The sequence below is a fragment of the Mizuhopecten yessoensis genome, unplaced genomic scaffold, assembly GCF_002113885.1.
Source record: "Mizuhopecten yessoensis strain PY_sf001 unplaced genomic scaffold, ASM211388v2 scaffold10225, whole genome shotgun sequence".
Classification (NCBI taxonomy): Eukaryota; Metazoa; Mollusca; class Bivalvia; order Pectinida; family Pectinidae; genus Mizuhopecten; species Mizuhopecten yessoensis.
Genome location: NW_018408440.1, coordinates 546,310 through 570,486, shown reverse-complemented (window position 1 = coordinate 570,486; position 24,177 = coordinate 546,310). Strand labels below are relative to the sequence as shown.

The 24,177-nt window shown below is 37.2% G+C and overlaps 1 protein-coding gene across 8 annotated transcripts in view; it reads right to left on the bottom strand.

Moving 5' to 3' along the window:
- Window positions 1–24,177, bottom strand: part of LOC110459792 (ephrin type-B receptor 1-B-like) — a 143,725-nt gene that overhangs the window by 89,908 nt on the left and 29,640 nt on the right. For all 8 annotated transcript variants that reach the window (XR_002463932.1, XM_021512235.1, XM_021512239.1 and 5 more), the window contains exon 2: window positions 5,344–5,426. Coding sequence is in view for 7 of the 8 variants with exons in the window: in XM_021512235.1 (XP_021367910.1) it covers window positions 5,344–5,426 (83 nt within the window). In the remaining variant the exon portion in view is untranslated. The remainder of the gene's footprint in view (window positions 1–5,343; window positions 5,427–24,177) is intronic.

Genomic DNA, 24,177 nt, shown 5'->3' with positions numbered 1-24,177 from the left:
TTTTAAAAATAAATTTTGTGAATTTTTTTTTATCAAATAACTCACATTTTCACAAAATAATTATCAAATTAAACTTCATGATGGGTTATTTTATATCAGTTTATTATTATACTGGCATCACAAAGTATACGTACTGCTCTGGTAATGTCAAGACTCTCCTCCCAACATATGTGATATCTGGCATGTGGTTTTAATATTATCAGCATCTGTGTTTGTTATTAGAGGACATATATTCATATAAAATAATGTCTGGACCTTCCATAATGAAATGTAAACATTTTTCTATAAAATAAACGGTCCCTTCCCAATGACACTCAATTAATAACAGCTCCCCCTGTATATATCTATCCCCTGTACAGACAACCCTGTATTCTGTATAGGTAAAACATACCTACAGGTATTGACACGGGCACCAATTATCACCAGGAGGGGGACCCCATTTTATTCTCAAGTACATTTTTATTTTCTTAGCATTACACCATAAAGAGGACATATTTTCTTTCCATTAGGTGCCAATTCAGGGTACGGGTGTAGCACACAAAGCACGGCACTTGAGCAAACACCCCTCAGCTCTGGGTACAATGCCCCACCACTACCGCGGTGTTGGTGTTTCTACTTAGCGGGCTTACTGTGGATGGATTTAAATATACTTCGTCTATAGCTCTGATGACAGGGGCCATTGTCAACGGTATCAAAATATGTCTCATCAATTTCGGTTTCAATTTTCACCATAAAGCTGAAAAATATCTCTACATGTTATCAAAAAGCCATACTTCATTGTGGCACAATCCCTCAGCTCAAGTCTGAAATGGCTTTAACATAGTGAAGTAATCTGTACTGAAGTAAGAAGAGATTCCCCTTATTGTTCAACAATATTGACTAAGGTCAGGTGCGATAAAGCATTAGGTTGGTTTGGTCAGCAGACGTTAACGTTATGGGGTCGTCACAAATAGGCTAGCCATGCCCACCACCAACCTGTGGCCGTCCCCAATCCGTCCCTAGTCAGTAAACGGGGCGGTGTTGTGTTTCCCGTCAGTAAACGGGTGTTGTACATACTCTATAATTACCCCATCTACAGCCAACCCTACGACTTTTGTACCACAGACGTTTTAATGATGTTGTACTTGGTCTGTACCAAAGGTGGCCCACCTTTACAGCTTCTGTGTAAAACTGTCCATGGGATATCAGTTTATAGCTTTTCACCTATAATGACTTAAAAGGTCTGATACCCACCTACGTTTTATGCGAGTAGGTTAGCTATGGTTCAACCCCACCGTAAGCTTTGTTGTTGAAAAAACAGGTCCAACGAATATTTTCATATTTGCTCTATCGCAATTTTCTTACATGTTGACAGTTGAAAAGGTGTTTTTTTCATAAATACAACAAAAATGCACTTGTACAAACACCATATTATTTATGGCAACTGAAATTTAAATTTTCCAATGTCATTTAAAAAAAATAAAAAATAAAAAACAGCCACATCTCTACTCAAGTGGAATTTATTAATATCTATAAAAGTTTCCATCATCACATAATTAGAAGTGTTGAAATGTTAAGTAGTTCATCCATATGATGGTGTATATATATGATAAATTTATTAAAATATGTATAAAAAAGGTATAAATATCAGGCATCTATAATAGCAAAAATATATTTTAATATTTTACTTCTTAACCTAATACCTTGCTGTGTACAATAAGAGCATAAAGGTTGTTTCAGATGTCTTTTTTTTCATTCTGCTTACTGTTTGTTGAAGTTACCAAAACCACACAACCAGAGACAGGTAACTTTAGCAGATTGATCAATATTGTCATATCTACCTAACATATTTATCCTACAGTAAACCCAGGGGCCAACACACATAAATAGCTTGGACATGGGGTGTGTCTATTCGGATAACGAAACAGCATTATGGGCTATTCTGAACTGTAATGAAAATGGTTGTGCTTGTTACCAGGTATGGGATGTTTTTGTCAATAAATATGTTTCTTAATGAAATTTCTGACAATTTTTAAGACATTTACGGTAGTATTTAATGCCACACATCTACAGTCGTCACCCAGACAAAATTTCCAATATTTCATTGGTCTTTATACATTTAGGGGTAAACCTGACAAATCTACTCCACACAGACACCCAGCACTTCAACCCTAAAGCTACCCTACACTTCAACCCTGTATCAGCACTTCCATCGATCCCCATATAATGGTGTACAAATTCATGTTTTCTATACAAGTCAGTGAAAAGAGCATTCCTCCTACTTGAACTCATAGTTGTCAATTTCTCAAATTCCTTTACATTTGTTTTTTGTGGTGAATGACCATCTATCACATGTAGAGTCTTAGCAAGAAATACACAAGGCATTGAACAATATGCTAGATGTTGAAATTCTAGAATATATGTACACAATATTTTTTATAATTATTTGTGAGATTGGTTACTACCTATGATGTCACTACCTTTAACGAGAGCTTACAGTGGTGTAATTTGACGTGGTGGTGGTTAATACAATTGGAAATACCTGAAATAACATTCTAACTCTATATTGCACAGGTGATAGTGGTGGTTAATACAATTGGAATTACCTGAAATAACATTCTAACTCTATATTACACAGGTGATGATCTTGGACACTGTACCAGTCTTTTATCCGACGACTTTCTTTAGTACTTAATTGACTTTAATCCAATAATAGATTCTTTCCCAACTAATATAACATGCAGATATTTTACATTCATGTTATTAATAATGATTTTAGATTTGTGAAATCAATATCTTCTGATTTCAATACAATTTTTTCTTCACTGATGTTCTCAAATTACTACAAATATTTTAATTTGATTGGATAATATGCAGGATAGAGATTTTCTGATATTATACATGGTATAAATTATTACAAATTTCCTAAATTTTTCAAACTTATCAGCGTAGTCTTCCATCATATATTTTTTTATTATCATATGAAATATAAATCCAACTGTTCAACCTTTCAGTAATTGAATAATTTTATAGCAAATTTCTCAACTTCAAAACTGAATGAATCGTAAACATTTTATTTCTTATTGGTGTTATCCTTTGTTAGAAAATCAATTTGTGAGTTTTTCTGGTGGAGAAGAATAGTTGTATTTTGTATAGAGATTGTAGTGTTTTGTCCTGCACAGGTATGTACTATGGGACGTGTTGGTCGACGCCACCTCTTCCTCTGACTAAGTCAACACCACCGAGTCCTCACACTTCGTCACACGCATTATCTCACCAAAGACGCAACACCCAAATACACAGGGCCACAGAAAGGACATGTATTTTACACCATGCTGAAATTACTCCAGACCAAAAAAACTTTAAATTTCTCAAACTTACAAAATACTCAAGACAAATTATATTCCAGTTTCTTTTATGTCAGAAAGAAGCCACAAAATTATCTATGTATTTTGCAGGTACTTGAGATTTCAAATTAAAATGTATGTTCGTGTTTGAGGTTTAATTTAAAACCCTCCGTAAATATTACTGCAGTATGTCAGTGGTGAAGTGGCCGATACCTCATTTTCTTCCACAGAATTTCATATGTTAACAAAGAATCACTCAAAGTGCTTTTACAGGAAAGATGTTCACCTAAAAGATTTTTTTCAACGAACTTAAGTGTTTGATTATCAAAATTAATTCTACTTCTTGAGGATTAACTAACTATAATGTGAATGTGTTTGCGCTTCATTTAGATTTTTTTCTGTAAAATTTAAGCAAGGAAAAACATGTTCCAGTAGTGCCAGACATGTAAAAATATTGAGATCAATGTTACAACATTGTGTTTCAAATCATAATTCATCCAGCACAATGACCCCCTCAAGTAAACCCCAAGCCACTGGAGGACGTCCACAGCCTGTGATTGGTGCGATGTGGACATCGCCAGGGAGACGGTGGCAGTGGTGGTCATGCCAATCTCGCGATGAGATTACGGTCAGCATTTTTGTGTTTTCATACTGTATAATAACCCAGCCACATCATTACTTTGACAAGATCATAATTCTTGTGGTTATTGATCTTGAGCTTAGTAGATAACACTCTCCATTTGTAAGATTTCAAAATCTCCTTGAATACAACAAAAACATTCGGATCCAAATTTTTGAAGGACGAAGGTATTAAACAAACCATGAATGTAACAGAATTAAGAGGTATTGTTCCTTTTATTTCACTCTGGAAAAAAAGGAGTAATAATTTGTGCACAACTTCTTGATTCCTTGGAGACAATGTAGAGATATAGGGTTATCTTACTGCCAAAAACGTGTATAGATATGAAACTACCTTATTCCCACCAGATCATAGAAATATGCAACCTACTCCGATTACACCATTATAAGATGTGACAAATAGACAATGTCAATTAATACAGCAATGATATATTAAGATTACCTTACTCCCAAAAGACCATGTAAATTTAAGACAAAGAGTAACCTCATTCCCAATAAACCATGTAAAAGACAACTTTCACATCAGAGCCACAGAAAAATCTAAATCATTTTTTTGTAGTTGAAAATTTTGTGATCTTTGGCCTTGACTGTCAGTCCCCAAGGTCGGCGTGCTGTGCCGCCGTCATCAATTACATGACGACTATACGACGTTGTCACGGAGGGCCCACTGGACGACACCCCACAGCCATTTACCAGCAGATCCCTTTATACAGTCACACAACTGTCTAAATCTCTCTGTTTTTGTACCAGCTTCCATTGACAGGATTACAGATCCACGATCCCTTCACACATGTCCATGTATATATACTGTCACTCCAGTGTATATACTGTCACTCCAGTATATAAAGTCACCGAAGTTTGTACCCCTTGAATTCATCAACATTTTTATATATATTATATCTGTATCTCCAAAATACTACTAAATTCAAACAGCGTTGACACCATTTAAACTTTTCTGCAGTCCCCCCACTATAAAGAATGGCTATTTTGTCATTCTACTGCTGATACATGGGATCTCATCAACTACGTTGCAAACAAAGCCTATTAGGCCATCTTTTATTACCCAGTCAAATCCCCAGGAAACAGTTGACCAGACACTCATTAATCAAAAAGTTCACACATTTTACAAAATGAATTTGATCTGGGACTCTACTGGTAACTAAACCCAACATATAAATGCAAAATAGATTTAGAGTAATTTGTATTTCAAATTTTTCTTTCTCCCATTTTTGATCATTCCACAATAACAAGTCACATGACCAATCATTTGTTTGTCCCATCTCTATTTCTCTCAATTCCCGAGTTTGATCAGTTTATAAAATGTCACTGAATATGCTGCACAAGATCCCTTAAAGTGGAGTACATTAAGGAAACTTACCCCATTGTTTGTGTTGTCTTGAGAACCACCTTTGTATGTTGTCCATTCTAGTCGGCTTATTTTTGTTGTGTCTAGTAATACAACTGAAAATATAAAGGAAAACAAAGTTACAAAAGGACATCATCAATGCCACTTCAAACCAAAGACGGTTAACAAGCACAAACACTTCATTATTAGCCTAATTCAATATCAAAATTAAAAACTTTTTTCACATGCAATGTTCTTTTTTTTCACAAATTTTTGCTTTTCCAGTACATGTTTCTCAATAAAAAGACCATTGAAAATGAAAATTTGAAATTTCTATGAATTCTTTCCTCATTTTTAAGTTAAATCTGAGATGTCATTTTTCCCCCTGAAATTAAATTTTCAATAAAAAGAATAAAGATTTATCAGAAAAATTATTTCCCCATATTAGCACAACACAAATATGACTGCAGTTTTCCATTGTCATCCAAATTACACCAAATTACTGAATACACAACTTAAAAACTCATTTTTACTTTTCATTAAAGTTTGTAAATCAATATACACACAATGGAGGGATATTACATATACCACAATAATCTACGCCATCTCTCAGACTTTTAAACAAGACTTGGAGAGATGGTTTCCAAGGTCGGATTGAATATGTTTCTTTGGAAGGGAAAATTCAATTTAAATTTTAATGTGTGTTTTAAATGTAATTATTAGGTAAGCCAGCTTAAAGGCACAATATTAGACTCGAGGATAATTTATGGTAAATGTACTTGGATTTTGATACAGAAAATTTAACATTACAAGACAAAATTTTCAGGATGAATATTTGGGTTTTCTTTAAATTTTTATTATAACATTTTTGCTACAAAGTAATCTATTTATGAACTATAAGACATTCATTTATTCATATTTTTGAAAATCTGTTTTATAACACACATAATTTGTTTGTGCATATTTACTGTATGTAATTTCTACACGATTTGTCTGAACGTTATATTTCTCCATCCATCATCACGACTGTCCTTTAGCAATTGTCACTATACCTTAGGACACCACACAGAATACATTCATAATCATTTCTTGCACAACAAAAGACATCCAATTCATTTGATGAAAAATGAGGCGATGTCGTTTCTGTTTAGTTGAAAGGTTGGTGGACTAGTAAACCATCTGACCTTTGAACCTCTCTACCATCCATCACGAAGGACATAACCGAGGTGATGACCAAAATCTATCATCTCAAAAAGGTTTCCACAAAATGTTTAAACTGAATTTGTATTTTTTATACCACAATATAAAACCTTCTCTGAAGGACAGCTTTTATAGCAGGCAGTTAATCAGCTACACTCCACGACCTCTTGTCTAATAGTACAATAGAAAACTTGCTATATCTGAAATGGTTTTTAACGCCAAACAAAAAATTGACACACTTGATAAAACTGAAAAGGCAATGATCTAAACCAAATTTAAAAAAAGATTTGACTCAACATTTGTATAACTAAAGTATCAAGATAGAAAACTGAATAACTTTTTCAGACGACTCACCATTTTGTTTAATCAGATGTATACGTTGAATTTCTATTACACAACGTACTTTAACAGCCTGCAGAGGAGGCAGGACAGGAGACTAGTAGAATTAATTCTCAAACCGCCAAGCTATTGTTGGGTCGTATAGACTATACCATGCTAATGACAAGCCACCCAGCCCATTGTTGGGACTTGAAGACTCGGCCTTACTAATGACATGTTATCATGCCCATAAAACACCTAAACACCAAAACATCTGGGTCATCATCATCAGGGCTAGACACTGTCGGATCATATGATTGGTTGATGAACCTGTAAGCCTTCACATGATTGGTCAATCCTTGAAAGAGGTATCTAGCACCATATATAACTGCTCAATTGCTGAAGATATTGGGTATCAGTTTTCAGAAAATAAGGGGGTAGAGGCGATCAGGGAGAGGTAGTGGAGTAGAGAAAAGAGACGGTGTCTCCAGACCCCATCTGGTGACGACTGATGACAACATTCCTGTCCCGCAGACTGCACCACAACCACTTGGGAGAACCCAAAGTGATTACTGTATGTGACAAGACTTTAACGCCTCTGTGTAACACGCGGTATGTTGGCATGCCCGAAAGTCAAACTGACCATCAGAATGAAATAGTTTATCTTTACATCGTCTGTAACAACTGGACCTCTTTGAAACTTCTCTCTGCAATGTACCAAACCATCATTACAGAATTGTCTCTCCCAACAGTACCCCTGAGAAAACTGATAGCCAACTAGCCCCTGATAGGCATATCACCTCCTTGTATACAAGTACCCAATAACTGGGAGCTATTAGTATCATTGGAGGACTCGGAAATGGCCCTATTCAAATCTGAGTGTCACCACTTCAAAGTTATAAGAGAGCAAGTTTGACATCCGTACACATTTATGGGGGCTGGGACAATTCAGACTCATCAACTTCCTCATCACAAATTACTAATTTATAATAATGACATTATGTACCCTTGTTCATCTCGTGTCATTATCCTAAGATGTTTATCTCATTTTCTAACTTCAGAGTATACTATACTGCTGTCACATACAGTACCACTGTCATTACTACGTTAGCCAACATGGCGTCCACAAATTGTTCTGAAAATATATCTATCATTTGTATCAAATAATAATAAGATATGAACGTAGAACAAAAGACTACGACCTAGAAACATGACTACCACAATAAAGCCTTGATTAAGACCATGAAACCGAGACCAAGTTCTCGAAATCTTCTGAAAGAAGTTAAAGAATTTGACTCAGCCTTACATCATCTATTGCAACCTTGAACCATGATCGTGATCTTGAAACTTTGATCATGACATTGTAACCTTGATCAAGACCTTGAAACTTTTACCAGCAACTTGAATCCTTAAAATCATGACTTTGTAACCATGACCACGACCTTGAAACTGTTATCAACACCTTGATACATGATGTGATATCAGGACACAAAAGTTTTTTCAAATCCAATCAATGATTATATGAAATAATGATATAATATCCTTACAACTGTTATATATAGCTTTACTCTGTGTTGACCTTTAAATTCTGTAAAGTCACCATTTATCTTACCAGTTTGATTTTATCTTAGGCTGTGATCCTAGTTACTACCAGTCACCTAACCTTACACTACACCATCTGTAATTGTCAGTGAATTACCCTACATCAAGGTACACGTTCCCTCCAGTTTAATTCCTACACAAAACCAAATGGGACCTAGTTGGTAAAGTCGTTACATATATTGTAGAGTCATTGGGAGTCCTATGTCCTGTTTACAGACAGTATGCAATGCCCCTCCCCCTAAACCTCCCTCTACCCCTCTCATATCTCCTAGACCAAAATTGGGTATTAAAAATCGTTTTGAGAACATAGCGGAGTTAAAATGTTTGAGGAGTGTGTCTGATCCCCACAATGTTTGTGTCAGGTGTAGATGACTGTTGTCACGGACAACATCTCCTTCACTCTGATCACCAAGGCAGCTTTAAAGGATATTAAAAATCTTTTTGGAATTATAATGTCACATTAAACGTTTGAAGCGTCTGTCAGTAGAGAGCCGTCGACTAACAGGTATGATGAAGTTGTCTCGGCCGGAGTCCAATATTAACGAGTATCACCTGTATCTTACCTGTCAACTTACACATACCTGAGGTCTGACTCAACCAAGAACAAAAGCAGTCCCACAACACTGCATTAATGTTACGGCTGTATTCTATATATAAATGTCAGAATGTTAAAATAAAAGATGGATGTTAACCCTATCATTATACACACCACAGATATGTGTAGTAGCTCTGGCTTCGTAAAGGTATTTTATACACGCATTATCTACTTCCTAATTACACCTGAGTTAGTCACTGTGATATTGGTATAACTGATCGCTATCGTGGGGCCTTACTTTCATGTTATCAATGGCTATCTATATCAATAAATCTTTAAAATTTAATATAAAGGAATGCAAGGAAAAATTGGAATTTAATCTTAATAGTTTAGAGCAATTTTTACCCAGACACCTTTTTAAATTCCAAATATTTATCTAATATTATAAACTGGTTTAAAAAAAAAATATCATATTTTTTTCAAGTCCAAATCATTTATTTCCCTATTACGATCTAGGATTACGATTTCCCATGTGCACAAGCTATTGAACACACATATTTCAAACTGCACGCCTGCTAATTGGTGCCTTCAGGCATGTTGATGAATTAACAAGCAAATTAAAGGCCTGATGGTGTCAATTAAAATCCCTTAGTGAACACAAGGTGCAAAACCAACTAAAGTAACACAGTGCTTACAAAGCAAACAACTGGGCTGACAGCTCACCAGCATAACATGTATTCTAATCACAAGTTCTCAGTTAATTAATTGATTGATGTCTGATCATAAAGTTTCAATTTAAATGAAATATTTATACAAGTGTATACACATATACATATAAATATAAAAAATAATCTTATTTTCAATCAATCAGAAATGCCAAAAATCTTAATGAATGTGGAAGGGAAAAACGATACAAAAGGCTGTTTTTATCAAAATTTGAAATGAAGCCGATCCAAAAATGTTGGAAGATGAATGTTGTTGGAGATATCTTGGGTGCCATTAGTCCGAGGACCATTACCCACATGCAAGCACTTGTTTATGTGGGCGTTAGTGTTACCATATGTGTGATTTAGTGTTCAAACTGAACTGTATAAACCGTTCTATCACACTGCACTAATGCCAAGGCCTACTGCTAACCTGTATATCAGGATCTTTATGTAACACAAACATCTAATTTATCCCTGCTCCACAGCTCCGTACACAAACCTTCCCGTTATCTCCACACATATATTTCATGACACATATCCCAAAGATTTCAGCAAGACCACTTTTTTAGCCATTACTACATCAAATATACAGAATTTAACTTGTGCAAGATCTGATATTGTGTCAAATGAGAGTCGTTACATAAAGTCTAAAACTCCTGTATCCCTCCCTATACCAGTCCATAATTCGTATTACCCTGTTACGATCACTGAAAATATAAGGCAATTATTCGGCTGTAACATCATGTTGTAAGTATGGAAAATAGCCACATAAATCACTCCAACTCCTCAATATTTTCTAATTACGTCAATCTAAATCTGGTAGATCTCATATGTCACTCAGAATGAGGTAACGTCACTGGTATGTTAAACATAGTTTCACCATCAGTGCGATATTTCTGTATTATTGTCACAAAGTATATCTCAACCGGATATAAAAATAGGCACCCTTTTTTTATTAGATTTTTAAGAGGAAATTAAAATTGAATTTGTCCCAATTTGGGAAACTATGTCAAATTGTAATGGAAATTTAACAAAACTAGTTTTTCAGATAGTATATCTTTTAGAGAAATAATTAAAGAGATAAGAAATATATGGCTTCTAAAATAACTTGTATTATTTTTATTCATAATCAATGAAAAATTTGCCTGTAAATTATTAGAACAATATTATTACAATAACCATCAATTAGGAGTCTAATTTCCTCACGTCTGGTAAAATATAACACATTTCCTCGGCCATAAGACCATAACTCTCATCACTGCTTAAGATTTGATTTCGTAAAAGAACACTGCCGAAAAAACTTCTTGGCTGGTCGTACCTTAAAGGGAGAATCTATTGAACAGATCGGAGTAAATTGTCAATCTTTGCCACGTCGGAACAGAAGATGTCTTCACCGGCAGTGGTGGCTAATTAACACCAATTTAGACCCTTCTCTGTTTGATTATTTTAGAAACACCCTGAGTCCACACTGTGGCTGCATTGCCTGGTTGTACACAGGCAGTATGCCGCACCCCCATCACCGTCAAATCATTTTCAGTGATGCTAGGTTTCACCTCCCATAACAAAACCTCTAGGTTGAAGATAACCATTGCAATCTGTCAAAAACAGTTCCTAACTCGGGTGTAGAATTTGACAAGTCCTGGCCAATCATATTACAGCAAAAAAATCCTCGCATTCTCACTACGGAAAATCTGACAAGGCTGTTTTGAGTGTCCATTTGTCAATTTAAACCTTTTTTTCCAGCTAGAAGCCACGGAGTATCGTGTTCGTCCATACATGCATCCTCGGCTGTTCTACAGCATTACCAGAAAATATGGTGAAGACAAATGTCTTGCTCCCATCACACCTGCATATATCTAGATGTAGGCTATGCTGCTGATCAGCCAAACCATCATGAACAGACATGAGAACATCACCCGCTGATTATTACCATTGTTTTCTCCACTGTTTATTATCTGTCTATCCAACCTACCCAAGTCTTTCTTGATTTTTTTATGATCCGTCTTTCCGACTTGAGCAGGTCAATGACTGATGACTATCAACATAGTACTGTTTCTACCATTTTTTCACACTAGCAGTTGTTGAGTGATGAAAAGTATCTGCTGTTTCTCTATTTCTTATCCGAGCAGGCCCTGAAATGCCTTCTACACCATCAGCCTCTGTAACTCCCTGGTCAGCAATAACAACATTAGGTAGTGATGCTGCTACGGTAGACACTTTTCTCAAGTTTTCTAGTTTTAATTATTATTTATTTTGTAAAAATCTCTCATGGCCAACAGTTTCAGTCACAATGGAAACACTTCCACACGTAAAATTTCCAACCTATACAGTATTTCACAAGATCTGGTATTTATAACATGCTGACTGGATACAATTCTACAGTAACCTATCGAGGGATTTACAATTTCACACTTTAGAATACTACCCTGCAGGTTAATTTTGAACAGTTCTACTTGTTCAACCTTTATTTTCTTAGTAAATATTGAAAATTATCACTAAACCCAACATGAATTTAATGCACCAGGGCATAATGATAAGCTGTGTGGAATAGAACACCATCGTTGTCTTCTCTATAAGCATAGAATACTATACTATTTCAATACTGACACTTTACTGATTCCCTGACACTTTACTGATTCCCCGACACTTTACTGATTCACAGACACTTTACTGATTCCCCCGACACTTTACTGATTCCCCGACATTTTACTCATTCCCTGACACTTTACTGATTCCCCGACACTTTACTCATTCCCCGACACTTTACTCATTCCCCGACACTTTACTGATTCACCGACACTTTACTGATTCACCGACACTTTACTGATTCCCTGACACTTTACTGATTCACCGACACTTTACTGATTCACTGACACTTTACCGATTCTATACTGTTATTGTACAGATTCAAATATTGATACTGTACAGATTCAAATATTGATACTGTACCCATTCAATGCTGACTTTAACTGATTCAACACACACTGCTACTGTACTGATTCAATGCCGACACTTTACTGATTCTATATTGTTATCGTACTGATTCAATACCGTTACTGTCCTGACTCATTGCTGATGCTAACCACTTACCACTGTATGCTGTTAAGACCAACTTACAGCTGCACTATTGTAGCAGTTTATGTCTAAAACTTGTAATGGTTGGACTGGTGCAGTTTACTGACAAGGAGGGAAACAATACGTCCTCGTGACTGGCTTCCAACAGGAATAGTCTGCTAGAGATATTTACCAGGCTGTACAATTCTCTGAAGTACCGACGACAATGTTTACACAGTGGGGAAAACAACCTGCATTGGTGTGGTTATGTCACTATCGTAAAACAATAATGTGTAAATAATCGGTGAAATTTTAAGTTTCCCTTGGCAAACAATCGGTATCAACTCTGACATAATGTCGGCCACATCTAGAGCGTTGTAAATCAAAGACCTGGTTTTCTCATTTGAAGACCAACACATCATTTACGGTGAGCTTTGTGTTCTCAGACCTTCCATCATGAGTAACATCAAACAAACTTTGGAGAAACGCTGGTTTCTAATATGTTTGCACTTTGTTCTGGGTACTGAAAACCAATGCCTCAAAGAAATGCTCGCTAGTCAACACATTTAGAAGGTTGTTCGCAAATCTGGAGAGTTTTTTTCACCCTCAAATATTGATCGAGTAGAGGTGCCCACTGAAAACTATTGTTGTATCCTGTTGAATTATTTTTTTCAAAAACAATTTAAATAAACATCGAAAATTTAATTAATCTTTCAGGCTAGTCAGGTGGTGCAGTGGATAGCACACTCACCGTTCACCAAGATGACTGAGGTTCCATTCCCCGATTGGACGTTAAAAGGTATGGGTGTCACCTGTCCAACCATGTGGATTACTCGGAGTTTCCTTCCATATTAATCCCCCCTGAGCGCTGTTACATCCGGGCCAACAAGAGTGATTGATATAAGTTGCTATAATTTGTTTCATAATTGCTGTAAAATCAATAAAGTTTACCAGGTATGTTTTAATAAATCTTTGAACCAAATGTTATAAAAGACATTTCAAAATTGAACTATTAAAAACAGGCAAGGCAAAGTTTCCTACGATAATGTCTATCATTGGTTGGTTGCATAGTACGTTCAAAGCTTTCCAAGCAGATACAACAGATTTTGATTAAATGAATATCTGGAACAGAAAATATCCACATAATTACAAAAGTAGTTTACTGTTTCATTGACATGATGACAGATTATTGTAACCAGGTACGAAAAACCAATTTATCCATGGTTCCGTGGTTAAATCATCGCTGCATCATGTCAGCCAGCCAAGTCCTCACAGAACCATGTCAAGCTCTTGTCAATGTTTGTTATATACACATGATGACATATGTTTTTAATGAAGTTGTAACAATCCTATCACAACTGTTGTATCAAAATCTCAGCCAACCACTCGCCTTCATACATGTTACTCAGCAACGGAGCAAGGCTGTTGCTCTTAACGCTTAGAATAAATCGCCTCACTTGAAACCTGTAATCCCTAAGTACACAGAAACCAAAAGGGAATAGTTGGATAGCCAAACGTTAAATTAGAAGCAAGAATCACAATCAAGATTCAAAAAGAAAACTATTTCTCTAATCTCAAAAATTAAAAGTTCTTGACAAAAAGCACAACTTAAGGAAAATATATATATTTTGTGATTAAAAGAAAGCTTAAACCAACAAATAGGTATTTTCCAGTGACAGAAGTATCCACCATTCCAAATCCCCAGTCCACTCCATTAATAGAAACGTCTAGTAAACAGTTCCATCACCGATTGTCATTTGTATTCATCCGCGCGAAGAAGTGACCCTCGACCATATTGTGGGTCAGATGGGTGCTGTCGCTGGAACGCCATGTTGAATGCAATATTAAGAATTGATCATGCACAAGAATTTTTTTATTGAGGACTATCATTTCATCAAGGAAATACCATTACCACTGAACACTACAGAAAATTATATCAAGATTTGAGATGACATATATTGTATAGCGATCCTGATCACAAGGAAGCTTGCTTAGATGGGGAAGATTGAGCAGCTCTTCTACAATCAATAAGATAAGTTAATATTGGGACCCCGTTTCCGTCTCTGAGGAAATTGAAAGGTTTGCTCTCTAGTGATACAATTAATTTCTCTATTGGAAGCTTCTCCTGTATCGACAGCGGAGGAACCATATGGGTTCACATCAGGTTAGTATTACTCTGTGTAGTCCTACAAATATTTGCGTGCTCCGTGGTCAATTTGGCCATTGTCACATTTAGGCGGCACTGTAAGTGTTGATACACACAGCAGTCCAAGTCATGCCACGACACACTGGGAGGAAGCCACCGTAAGATGTAGAAAATGTAACCATGAACAATGTTACCATGGGTGCAACGTGCTAGATTGGCTGAAGTAGAACTGTCACTACCCCCCCAACACTGTGTCACTCAGTAATGGCCGAGGAAACACATTTATTTACAAACATAGACACACAATTTCCTTCTTCTCTTTTCGTCGCAAAGCTAGGGAGACAAAATGTCAGCCAATTTGGAGTTGTCAGTATACTTAGCACTCCATTTCTCTGTCCATTTCCTCTCCTATCCAGCAGGTGTCTGTATCACTACAGTGTACCAACATCTGAGACATTTCCCCCTCCAGCTTTCAGACAGAAATTCCTCTCCAACACATTTACATTTGCATGAGAAATTTACCAAAGTTGGAATGTATAAGACTTCTTTATCATTAATGTGTATGCAGTGGATTCCAATGAATGTTGCTGAATTGTTTAAGGATTGTTTCATTTTTATTATCTAAATATTTTAATCTTAATTACTATAGTAACCTTGAATGCTTTTCCCAGCACATTTTTTTTTACCTCAATAAACATGTTAAAATTGCAAACGATTCTGAACGATGAATTATTTTTTTTAAACAATGCGGTTATCAATTTTTACCATGAAACATGCTTTGTTAAAATGATGTTCTAAGATTGATGCAGAAAATAAGAAAATCCGACATCTTTGTCTCTAGAGACTAATACCAACAAAAACAAAAAAATCTGAACACGTTATGACATGACAATCATCAAGGGTTCAATAAAATCCTGAACTGTTTAAATATTAAGCACGGTGTAAGAATCTATTGCATTTTAATTCTGACTTGGAAGACTTTTTCACAGTTTTGAACAGAATAATTTATTGACATTTTCTACGAAACAGAGCTCGGCAATTGTCTGGCTATGAATGCACTCTACAAATTCATATTGTTAGAGTAATATTTCTTCCAAACGATTTACGATATCGTTTTGATCCCAGCCTGGTTTTTTGCAGAATCACACGTATAGTCTGGGGCCCTGACACTTTCATTGGACTATAGCGAAGATTTACAAACGTTGTAAAACGTTTGTATGCCTCTCACAGTCTGGGCTCCAGTGTCACTTGAGTGTCGAAAAAAACACCAATATATTTTATGAACTCCCATTTTCTCACCCATGTAGTGCTTCACATCTGATCCTGTCAATATTGATAATATACAATTCCGAATCAAGCTGGAGCTGCCCGCTCAGTTCAGGTACGATACCTGTAGTTTCTGATAACCTTCCTCATAAAATATTACCGTAAAACATCAAATAAATTCCTCTCTTTACTTTAATACATTTACACTAATACAGAAAAAGCTCATGATATTTTCATTTTCTACCATTATACCATCTGTCAAGGAAAATGTTGGGATAATAAAGGTTTGGCTTTATATCAAGAGAAAGTATGAATTCACATGAAAAATGGACAATGAGGTATGCTGGCAGTATGCAAGTTGAATCCCCCCCCCCCTCCTCCTTCTCCTCCAAGTTCCACGAACATTTTACAAATAGAAATAAAACATTACTGGTAAACAAAACATAATCACTTCACATGATAATTTTCTATAATTCATTTTACAGTAAACTGATATTTTTGCAAACAGAAACATTTTTTTCTTTCTTCACAGACAACTGATATGTTAAAATCTCTTCATTAGAACCACCTATAGACCTTATATGTCCTAGTTCCAAGTTATGATAGCAGATAAAGTAGTTTCTGCTCCATAAAATGTACAGATTCTCTTTGTCTGTAATGGTCTGTATCAGTCGGAATTGCTGTGAAAAAAACAACTAATTCCTCCGATAGTCTACTTAAATGCACACCACACAATTAATCTCTTACTTGCTATCCTTGAAGCCTTACACAAATTACATTGGAGAATACAAATGCCATTCAATTTCTCCCATTCTTCATTCCCTTTTGGTTTTCCCCCTTGGTTAGTGCAAAAAAGGACAAAACAAAAACCTGATCAATCAGGAAAATAATGTGTTAAAGAACGAAAAATGTCATGCTTTTTAATATCAGTTATTGCTTTGGACTGTTATATGTAGTATATATATCATAGGACGTTTTTTTATGAATTCGCTGAATTATGATTACACTGACAGATCAGTTTTTGGCGCCAGTGTGGCAGTGTTTGTTGTAAAGTTGCAATGCATGTGAAGAGGACCTGCAGTGTGTCCTTTAAACCACGTACTTGTGGGGAGAACAACCTTTACCCAGAGCCTACACCATTACAAGCTACCTTTGGTCTACTGGAGCACACCGCACACCCATTTAAAACGAAAACGACAAAACCACAGAAACTGGATAACTTGGTAAATGCATTTTCCATATTGTATAAATATACAGTGAATCAAATCAACACGTATTTGTTAGGTACCTGAACATTATGCCGCTACTTTGAACATTTGTACGATATCGTTAACAATGTACCATTAATTTGTAAAGTGTGCGGGCACATTGATGCATTATACCCCCACTTACAAGTAGAATGCATTGACAAACCTAATCAGCCAATCAAATAGGCCTTTCACTCTTTATCAACCAATCAAATAAGCACTTTCTGCAAGCTGATAATGATACATAGAAATTACCATCTTTAAACAGACACCATTATGAAGGAAGTAGAAGTACAAATCTAAAAGACTTACATCAACACTAATCATATATTATAAAATTTGCAGAATTGCATAAAGGGGAAAATACAAGTTGAATTTATTTTTGATTTTCATAATTTAAACAAGGCTGCTAAATTCTAACTCATTAACTAATTCCTCCCTAAAGTTTTAAAATGAACTTTTCCAACCTTTCAACTGGAAGAGTTCAAATGTGTCTTCAGGGGTGAATGAGTTGAGCCAAATAAAAACATAACACAAAAAAGATATCGCCAATTCAACTACTTATCATCATCCTCTTCGCTAAAAGGTTACGAGCAGCTAAGGAAAAGCCTGGTCTCTACGTCAGCGATACACTGCAGTGTTCACACAGCAGGTCCCCACTGTCAAATGTACTCTGATATATGGCTACAACATCTGTCCCTTTGAGTGACAACTAGCAGCACTACCCTCAGCATCAAGCCCCCTTAACAAACCAACGTAACATTCTTTCAATATGTTCTATAAAATAAAAATGTTTCATTCTTCTGTCTAAATGAAGCAGAATTCGAAGAAAATATCTGACGTGAAGGTTTGCTTTTTTGAATGAAATTTTACTCCTCCATTATAAAATTTCAATTCTTGTATCGAATTGTTAACGCCTTGCTTGGTCAAGGAGCTAATGAGGTTAGACATAACGGCCGTCGCCATTGGACATACGTTCATGTCATACAAGATGGGACCCTTGTTACACTTCGGTTGGAACAAACATCGAAAATCTGTGAACAGCCATTGTCAGCCTTCATCCCTGAATTCAGAACGGAGCAGCCCATCAGCATTTCATAGATTACAAGTATTTACAATGAAGTTACAGTGACACGACTTTCCCCATTTATTCATGAGTTTAGTTCTGCATCATCAGTTCCTTACAGCTCATTGAACAGCAGCCATTCACCCCAACAACTTTCGCCCCGATCTTCTCGCTAGGACTTCTATTAATTTGAAAATCTTAGGTGGCTGAATAAGTCATCCTCCATGAACGATAAAACGAGATTTTACGAGTTTGTAACTTCTGTGGCGGGATCAGTAGGCTGCATGTGTAACGTCATAAAAAGTCACGTGATTAATTCGGCGTGGTAGGGAACGGTCACCGACATCGTACTCAAAATGTCAGTTTTGAGGATTTTGTTTGGTTGGAAAATTATACACAAGGCTAACAGTTGCCTATAAAATTAATGACGTTTTATATCCGAGTGCTCCCAGACACTGATGCATCAGCCAAGTATCTCCTATAGTACCAGCGGAAATTATGTATATAAATTGATTGAATATGACGACACCTAACTATCCTACTGCCGACAAAACTGAATGTGCAACAAAAACATTCGAGCCAATTATCATACAAAATGTTTATAAGAAGTCAGATTCAAATTCTGTGAAATAATTGATAGTAAAAGTGACAAAAAATCTCTTAAGAGAGCTAAACTGAAGAAGAACATAAAGGCAATTTCCATACAAAACCTTGGTATGATTCAAACTTTATCAAACAATACCAGGGACATGAGTCAGACCTTTGATGCCACGAAGAACAACATGTCTGAATCAAATGACTGCAGGTAAAGACAGATCCGGGGTCCAATGTTGAACTGTCGAATCCAGCAATGTTTTAGTTGGTTTCAATTTGTTGCAAAGTTTGTAATTATATATATCTGTAAAACTTAAACAGACCTATTTAGATAAGATATAACAGGTGGCAGTACGCAGGAAAAGACCAGTGACCTTGTCATTAGTTGAAAGAAGGTGAACTTGACCTTGACATAATACATTTTCATTAGAGAAAAAAAGCATCATTATAAAGATTGTCTTGATCAATATCTATGGTATACTGTTTTGCATAAAAGGCTCCATAATGCTGTCAAAAGATTACCAATAGGGTTGCCCAATTCTTCTTAGGCTGTAAGGTCAAGGTCACAGTAGTGAATGGTCAATGTATCAAGCAATGGAACCGCAGGTCAAGGTTACTTGAGAGATCAGCAGCTGGTTACCTCCCCTGTGTAACTCCTACACCAAATTGAGGTTTCAAAGAGCCACAGTCATTTCACCTTCTGGAACCTATTTCAGACAAGGACCTCCACACTGCTGTTGCCAATGGCTGGTGGTGCAATGTTGGGTTGCCAATGACCGATGGCACAATGGTGGGTTATAGACAGCTGCATATGACCTGTGTTATGCCAACAATCTCCCCCAAACCCTCCTTCCATACTTCCTGCTGTAACCAAGCAAGCGGTCCTGTCAGCCACAGGACCATTATCAGCAGTTCTGTTGACTTCATCAATTATCTTGTGTGGGGTCTACACATTTTTTGTTGTACAACGTCTGATAGAATCTACAATATTTTATACATGATTACGGCTTATCAGTGGAACAGAAGCAGGTCAATTTTAGTTTTAGCCATTTTAGTGAGGAATATTTTCAGTATAAAGTGTTTTCTCATAAAAAAACACATAAATCCTGTTTTAATCTGATTTTCCATATTTATACAAACACAAAAAAAAGTTAAAACTATCATTAACCACCCACGGTAGCTATATAGCTGGAGCCTAGGGCAATACATCTTGTGTTCTCTACATGACCATTTATCCTTAGTAATCAATTAATAACTCCAGCAAATCAGTGTACAGCATGTATAACACACATATAGCACCAACCGTGTGATACAGGCCTACCACTCCTCGGCCTGCCTCAGTCCTCCACGCTGGTGGAGCTAAACAGGCGATACCATCAACATAAACATGCCATTATCATCAATTAAATGTAATGCTGATTCTTAATGAGAATTTGTGACAAGTTTGATAGATGTAGTTTTTAAGTTGCTGAGACAAACATTTTCAGGCTCAGTGTTGTGCAGGTAAACGATATAATGCTTCGATATGATGCTTCGATATGATGCTTCGAGATCAGTCGGTGTACCCTGTCACACCTATTGAAATTATTGGCATTTCCTTGATAATCGGCACTCAAGAACAATAGTTAAAAAAGTTCACATAATGCATAGAAAAAACGACATTAAGTATGGCTGAGATCAGACCTCGGATACATGCACAGGTCTATACAGCACAGAAATCTACAAATCCCAAGGTTGCACTTCAATTCCATAGTACTATGTAATGCTTCATGCCACTATGTTGAATGAGCTTTAATTCCACATTCCATTTTTAACGTCCACATTCAGTTAAGTCCATTTAACACCAGAAATACTTATATAAATATGTTATCATGTCCTCGACAGTTTTACATCAAAGACAGCTACATGTTGTATAATTTAGATCCCGTTATTGTGATCTAAATCAGATCCTCTACTTGTGATAGAGTACACCGTTGAAGTTCATCTGCCTCAGTAAATGATCAGATGTAGACAATACATAATCTCCCTATCTTATGTATTACACGACACGATTAATTGATAGATAACTGTAAGCTATGCCTATAATAAACAAAACAGCAAAATTCTATTTCCAAATACCACTAAATACACAATGAAGTAATGATCATGGTGGGGACTTCCCTCTACACATCAATTTTCAGGAGATTCCTGTCCGTTAATGAAACTCTAAGCCGTAGGGTTTCACACATCTCAGCCTCGTTGTCTTCCGATCATTGTAACAAAATTAATTCCTTAACAAAATATTCTTTTTAATAATTCCATCCCTGCCTAAGACAATAACACTTAAACTCAAAATAATCGTACCAGATACATGACAGAAGAGATATGATAAATCTGTTACAGTATAAAATCTCTAATGATGTGAGGTTTTTGTCAGAACTGAAGAAAGTTAACAAGGCAAGGTTCATTTGTTACATGACTTTAGAGGGATACCCTATCACTCATGTTGCGGATTAGCTATACAACATTCCAAGCTCCTCTGCGACCCAGAGCTGCACTAACAACAGCAACGTGTTGGTAAGATAAACGAGGGGCGCTTGTTGTGCTTTTGACATCCATGTTTTTCAGAAGCTGAAATGGTTGGTGAGATTTAAGGTCACCTTTTCTGCCCCTTTCTGTGTTAATAATGTGTGTACACAAACACATCCTCATCAGTCTTACACCCAAGTCTCCACACTGTACGTTACCCACTAATTACTATCTAAAAGTGCTGCTATTTTTTCATGATGTCTCTAAGGTTAAGATAATCAAATTGTATTTCCTTGTTGTATCAACCGTAGTCATCTCTTGTATCAATCCCCTTTATGGGCTTTCTGTAATACAGTATCACAATGTCCGCTCTTAACTCAATATTCCTGTCCAAAAAATAACCGTCATATGACTACTTACTGCTCACAATTCCTGTCCACACTATGACCATTACTATTTACTGCTCACACTTCCTGACCACACTATGACCATGACTACTCACTGATCACACTTCCTGTCAACACTATGACCATGCCTATTCACTGCTCACACTTCCTGGCCACACTATGACCATTTCTACTCACTGTTCACACTTCCTGTCCACACTGTGACCATGACTACTCACTGGTCACACTTCCTGTCCACACTCTGACCATGACTACTTACTGTTCACACTTCCTGTCCACACTACCGTCATATGACTACTTACTGCTCACCCTTCCTGCCCACACTATGACCATGGCTACTCACTGCTCACACTTTCTGTCCACACTATGACCATGCCTACTTACTGCTCACAATTCCTGTCCCCACTCTGACCATTACTATTTACTGCTCACCCTTCCTGACCACACTATGACCATTCCTTTTTACTGCTCACACTTCCGGTCCACACTATGACCATTACTACTTACTGCTCACAATTCCTGTCCACACTCTGACCATGACTACTTACTGATCACACTTCCTGTCAACACTATGACCATGCCTATTCACTGCTCACACTTCCTGGCCACACTATGACCATGACTGCTCACTGCTCACACTTCCTGCCCACACTATGGCCATGCCTACTCACTGCTCACACTTCCAGTCCACACTATGACTATGAATGCCCATGACTACTCACTGCTCCCACTTCCTGTCCACAATATGCCCATGACTACTCACTGCTCAACCTCCCTGTCCACACTATGACCATAACTACTCACTGCTCACACCTCCTATCCACACTATGACCATGACAACTTACGGCTCACACTTCCTGTCCACCCTATGACCATGACTACTCTCTGCTCACACTTCCTGTCCAGACTATGACCATGACTACTCCCCGCTCCCACTTCCTGTCCCCAATATGACCATGACTACTCCCCGCTCCCACTTCCTGTCCCCAATATGACCATGACTACTTACGGCTCACACTTCCTGTCCACTCTATGACCATTACTTTTTACTGCTCACACTTCCTTTCCACACTATGACCATGACTGCTCACTGCTCACACTTCCTTTCCACACTATGACCATGACAACTTACGGCTCACACTTCCTGTCCACACAATGACCATGACTACTTAATGCTCACACTTCCTGTCCACCCTATGACCATGACTACTCACTGGTCACACTTCCTGTCCACACAATGACCATGACTACTTAATGCTCACACTTCCTGTCCACTCTATGACCATTACTTTTTACTGCTCACACTTCCTTTCCACACTATGACCATGACGACTCACTTCTCACACTTCCTGTCCACACAATGACCATGACTACTTAATGCTCACACTTCCTGTCCAGACTATGACCATGACTACTCGCTGCTCACACTTCCTGTCCAGACTATGACCATGACTACTCGCTGCTCACACTTCCTGTCCACCCTATGACCATGACTACTAACTGCTCACACTTCCTGTCAACACTATGAGAATGACAACTTACTGCTCACATTTCCTGTCCACACTATGACGATTACTTTTTACTGCTCACACTTCCGGTCCACACTATGACCATTACTATTTACTGCTCACACTGCCTGACCACACTATGACCATTCCTTTTTACTGCTCACACTTCCTGCCCACACTATGACAATGACTACTCCCTGCTCAGCCTTCCTGTCCACACTATGACGATGACTACTCACTGCTCACACTGCCTGTCCACACTATGACCACGACTACTCCCTGCTCTCACTCCCTGTCCACACTATGACCATGTCTACTTACTGCTCACACTTCCTTTCCACACTATGACCATGACTTCTCACTGCTCACACTTCCTGTTCACACTATGACCATGACTTCTTACTGCTCAACAATATGACCATGACTACTTACCGCTCACACTTCCTGTCCACTCTATGACCATGACTACTCACTGCTGACACTTCCTGTCCACACTACCGTCATATGACTACTTACTGCTCACTCTTCCTGTCCACACTATGAACACGACTACATACTGCTCACACTTCCTGACCACCCTATGTCCATGACTACTCACTGCTCACTCTTCCTGTCCACACTATGAACACGACTACATACTGCTCACACTTCCTGTTCACACTATGACCATGACTACTGACTGCTCACACTTCCTGTCCCCACTATGACC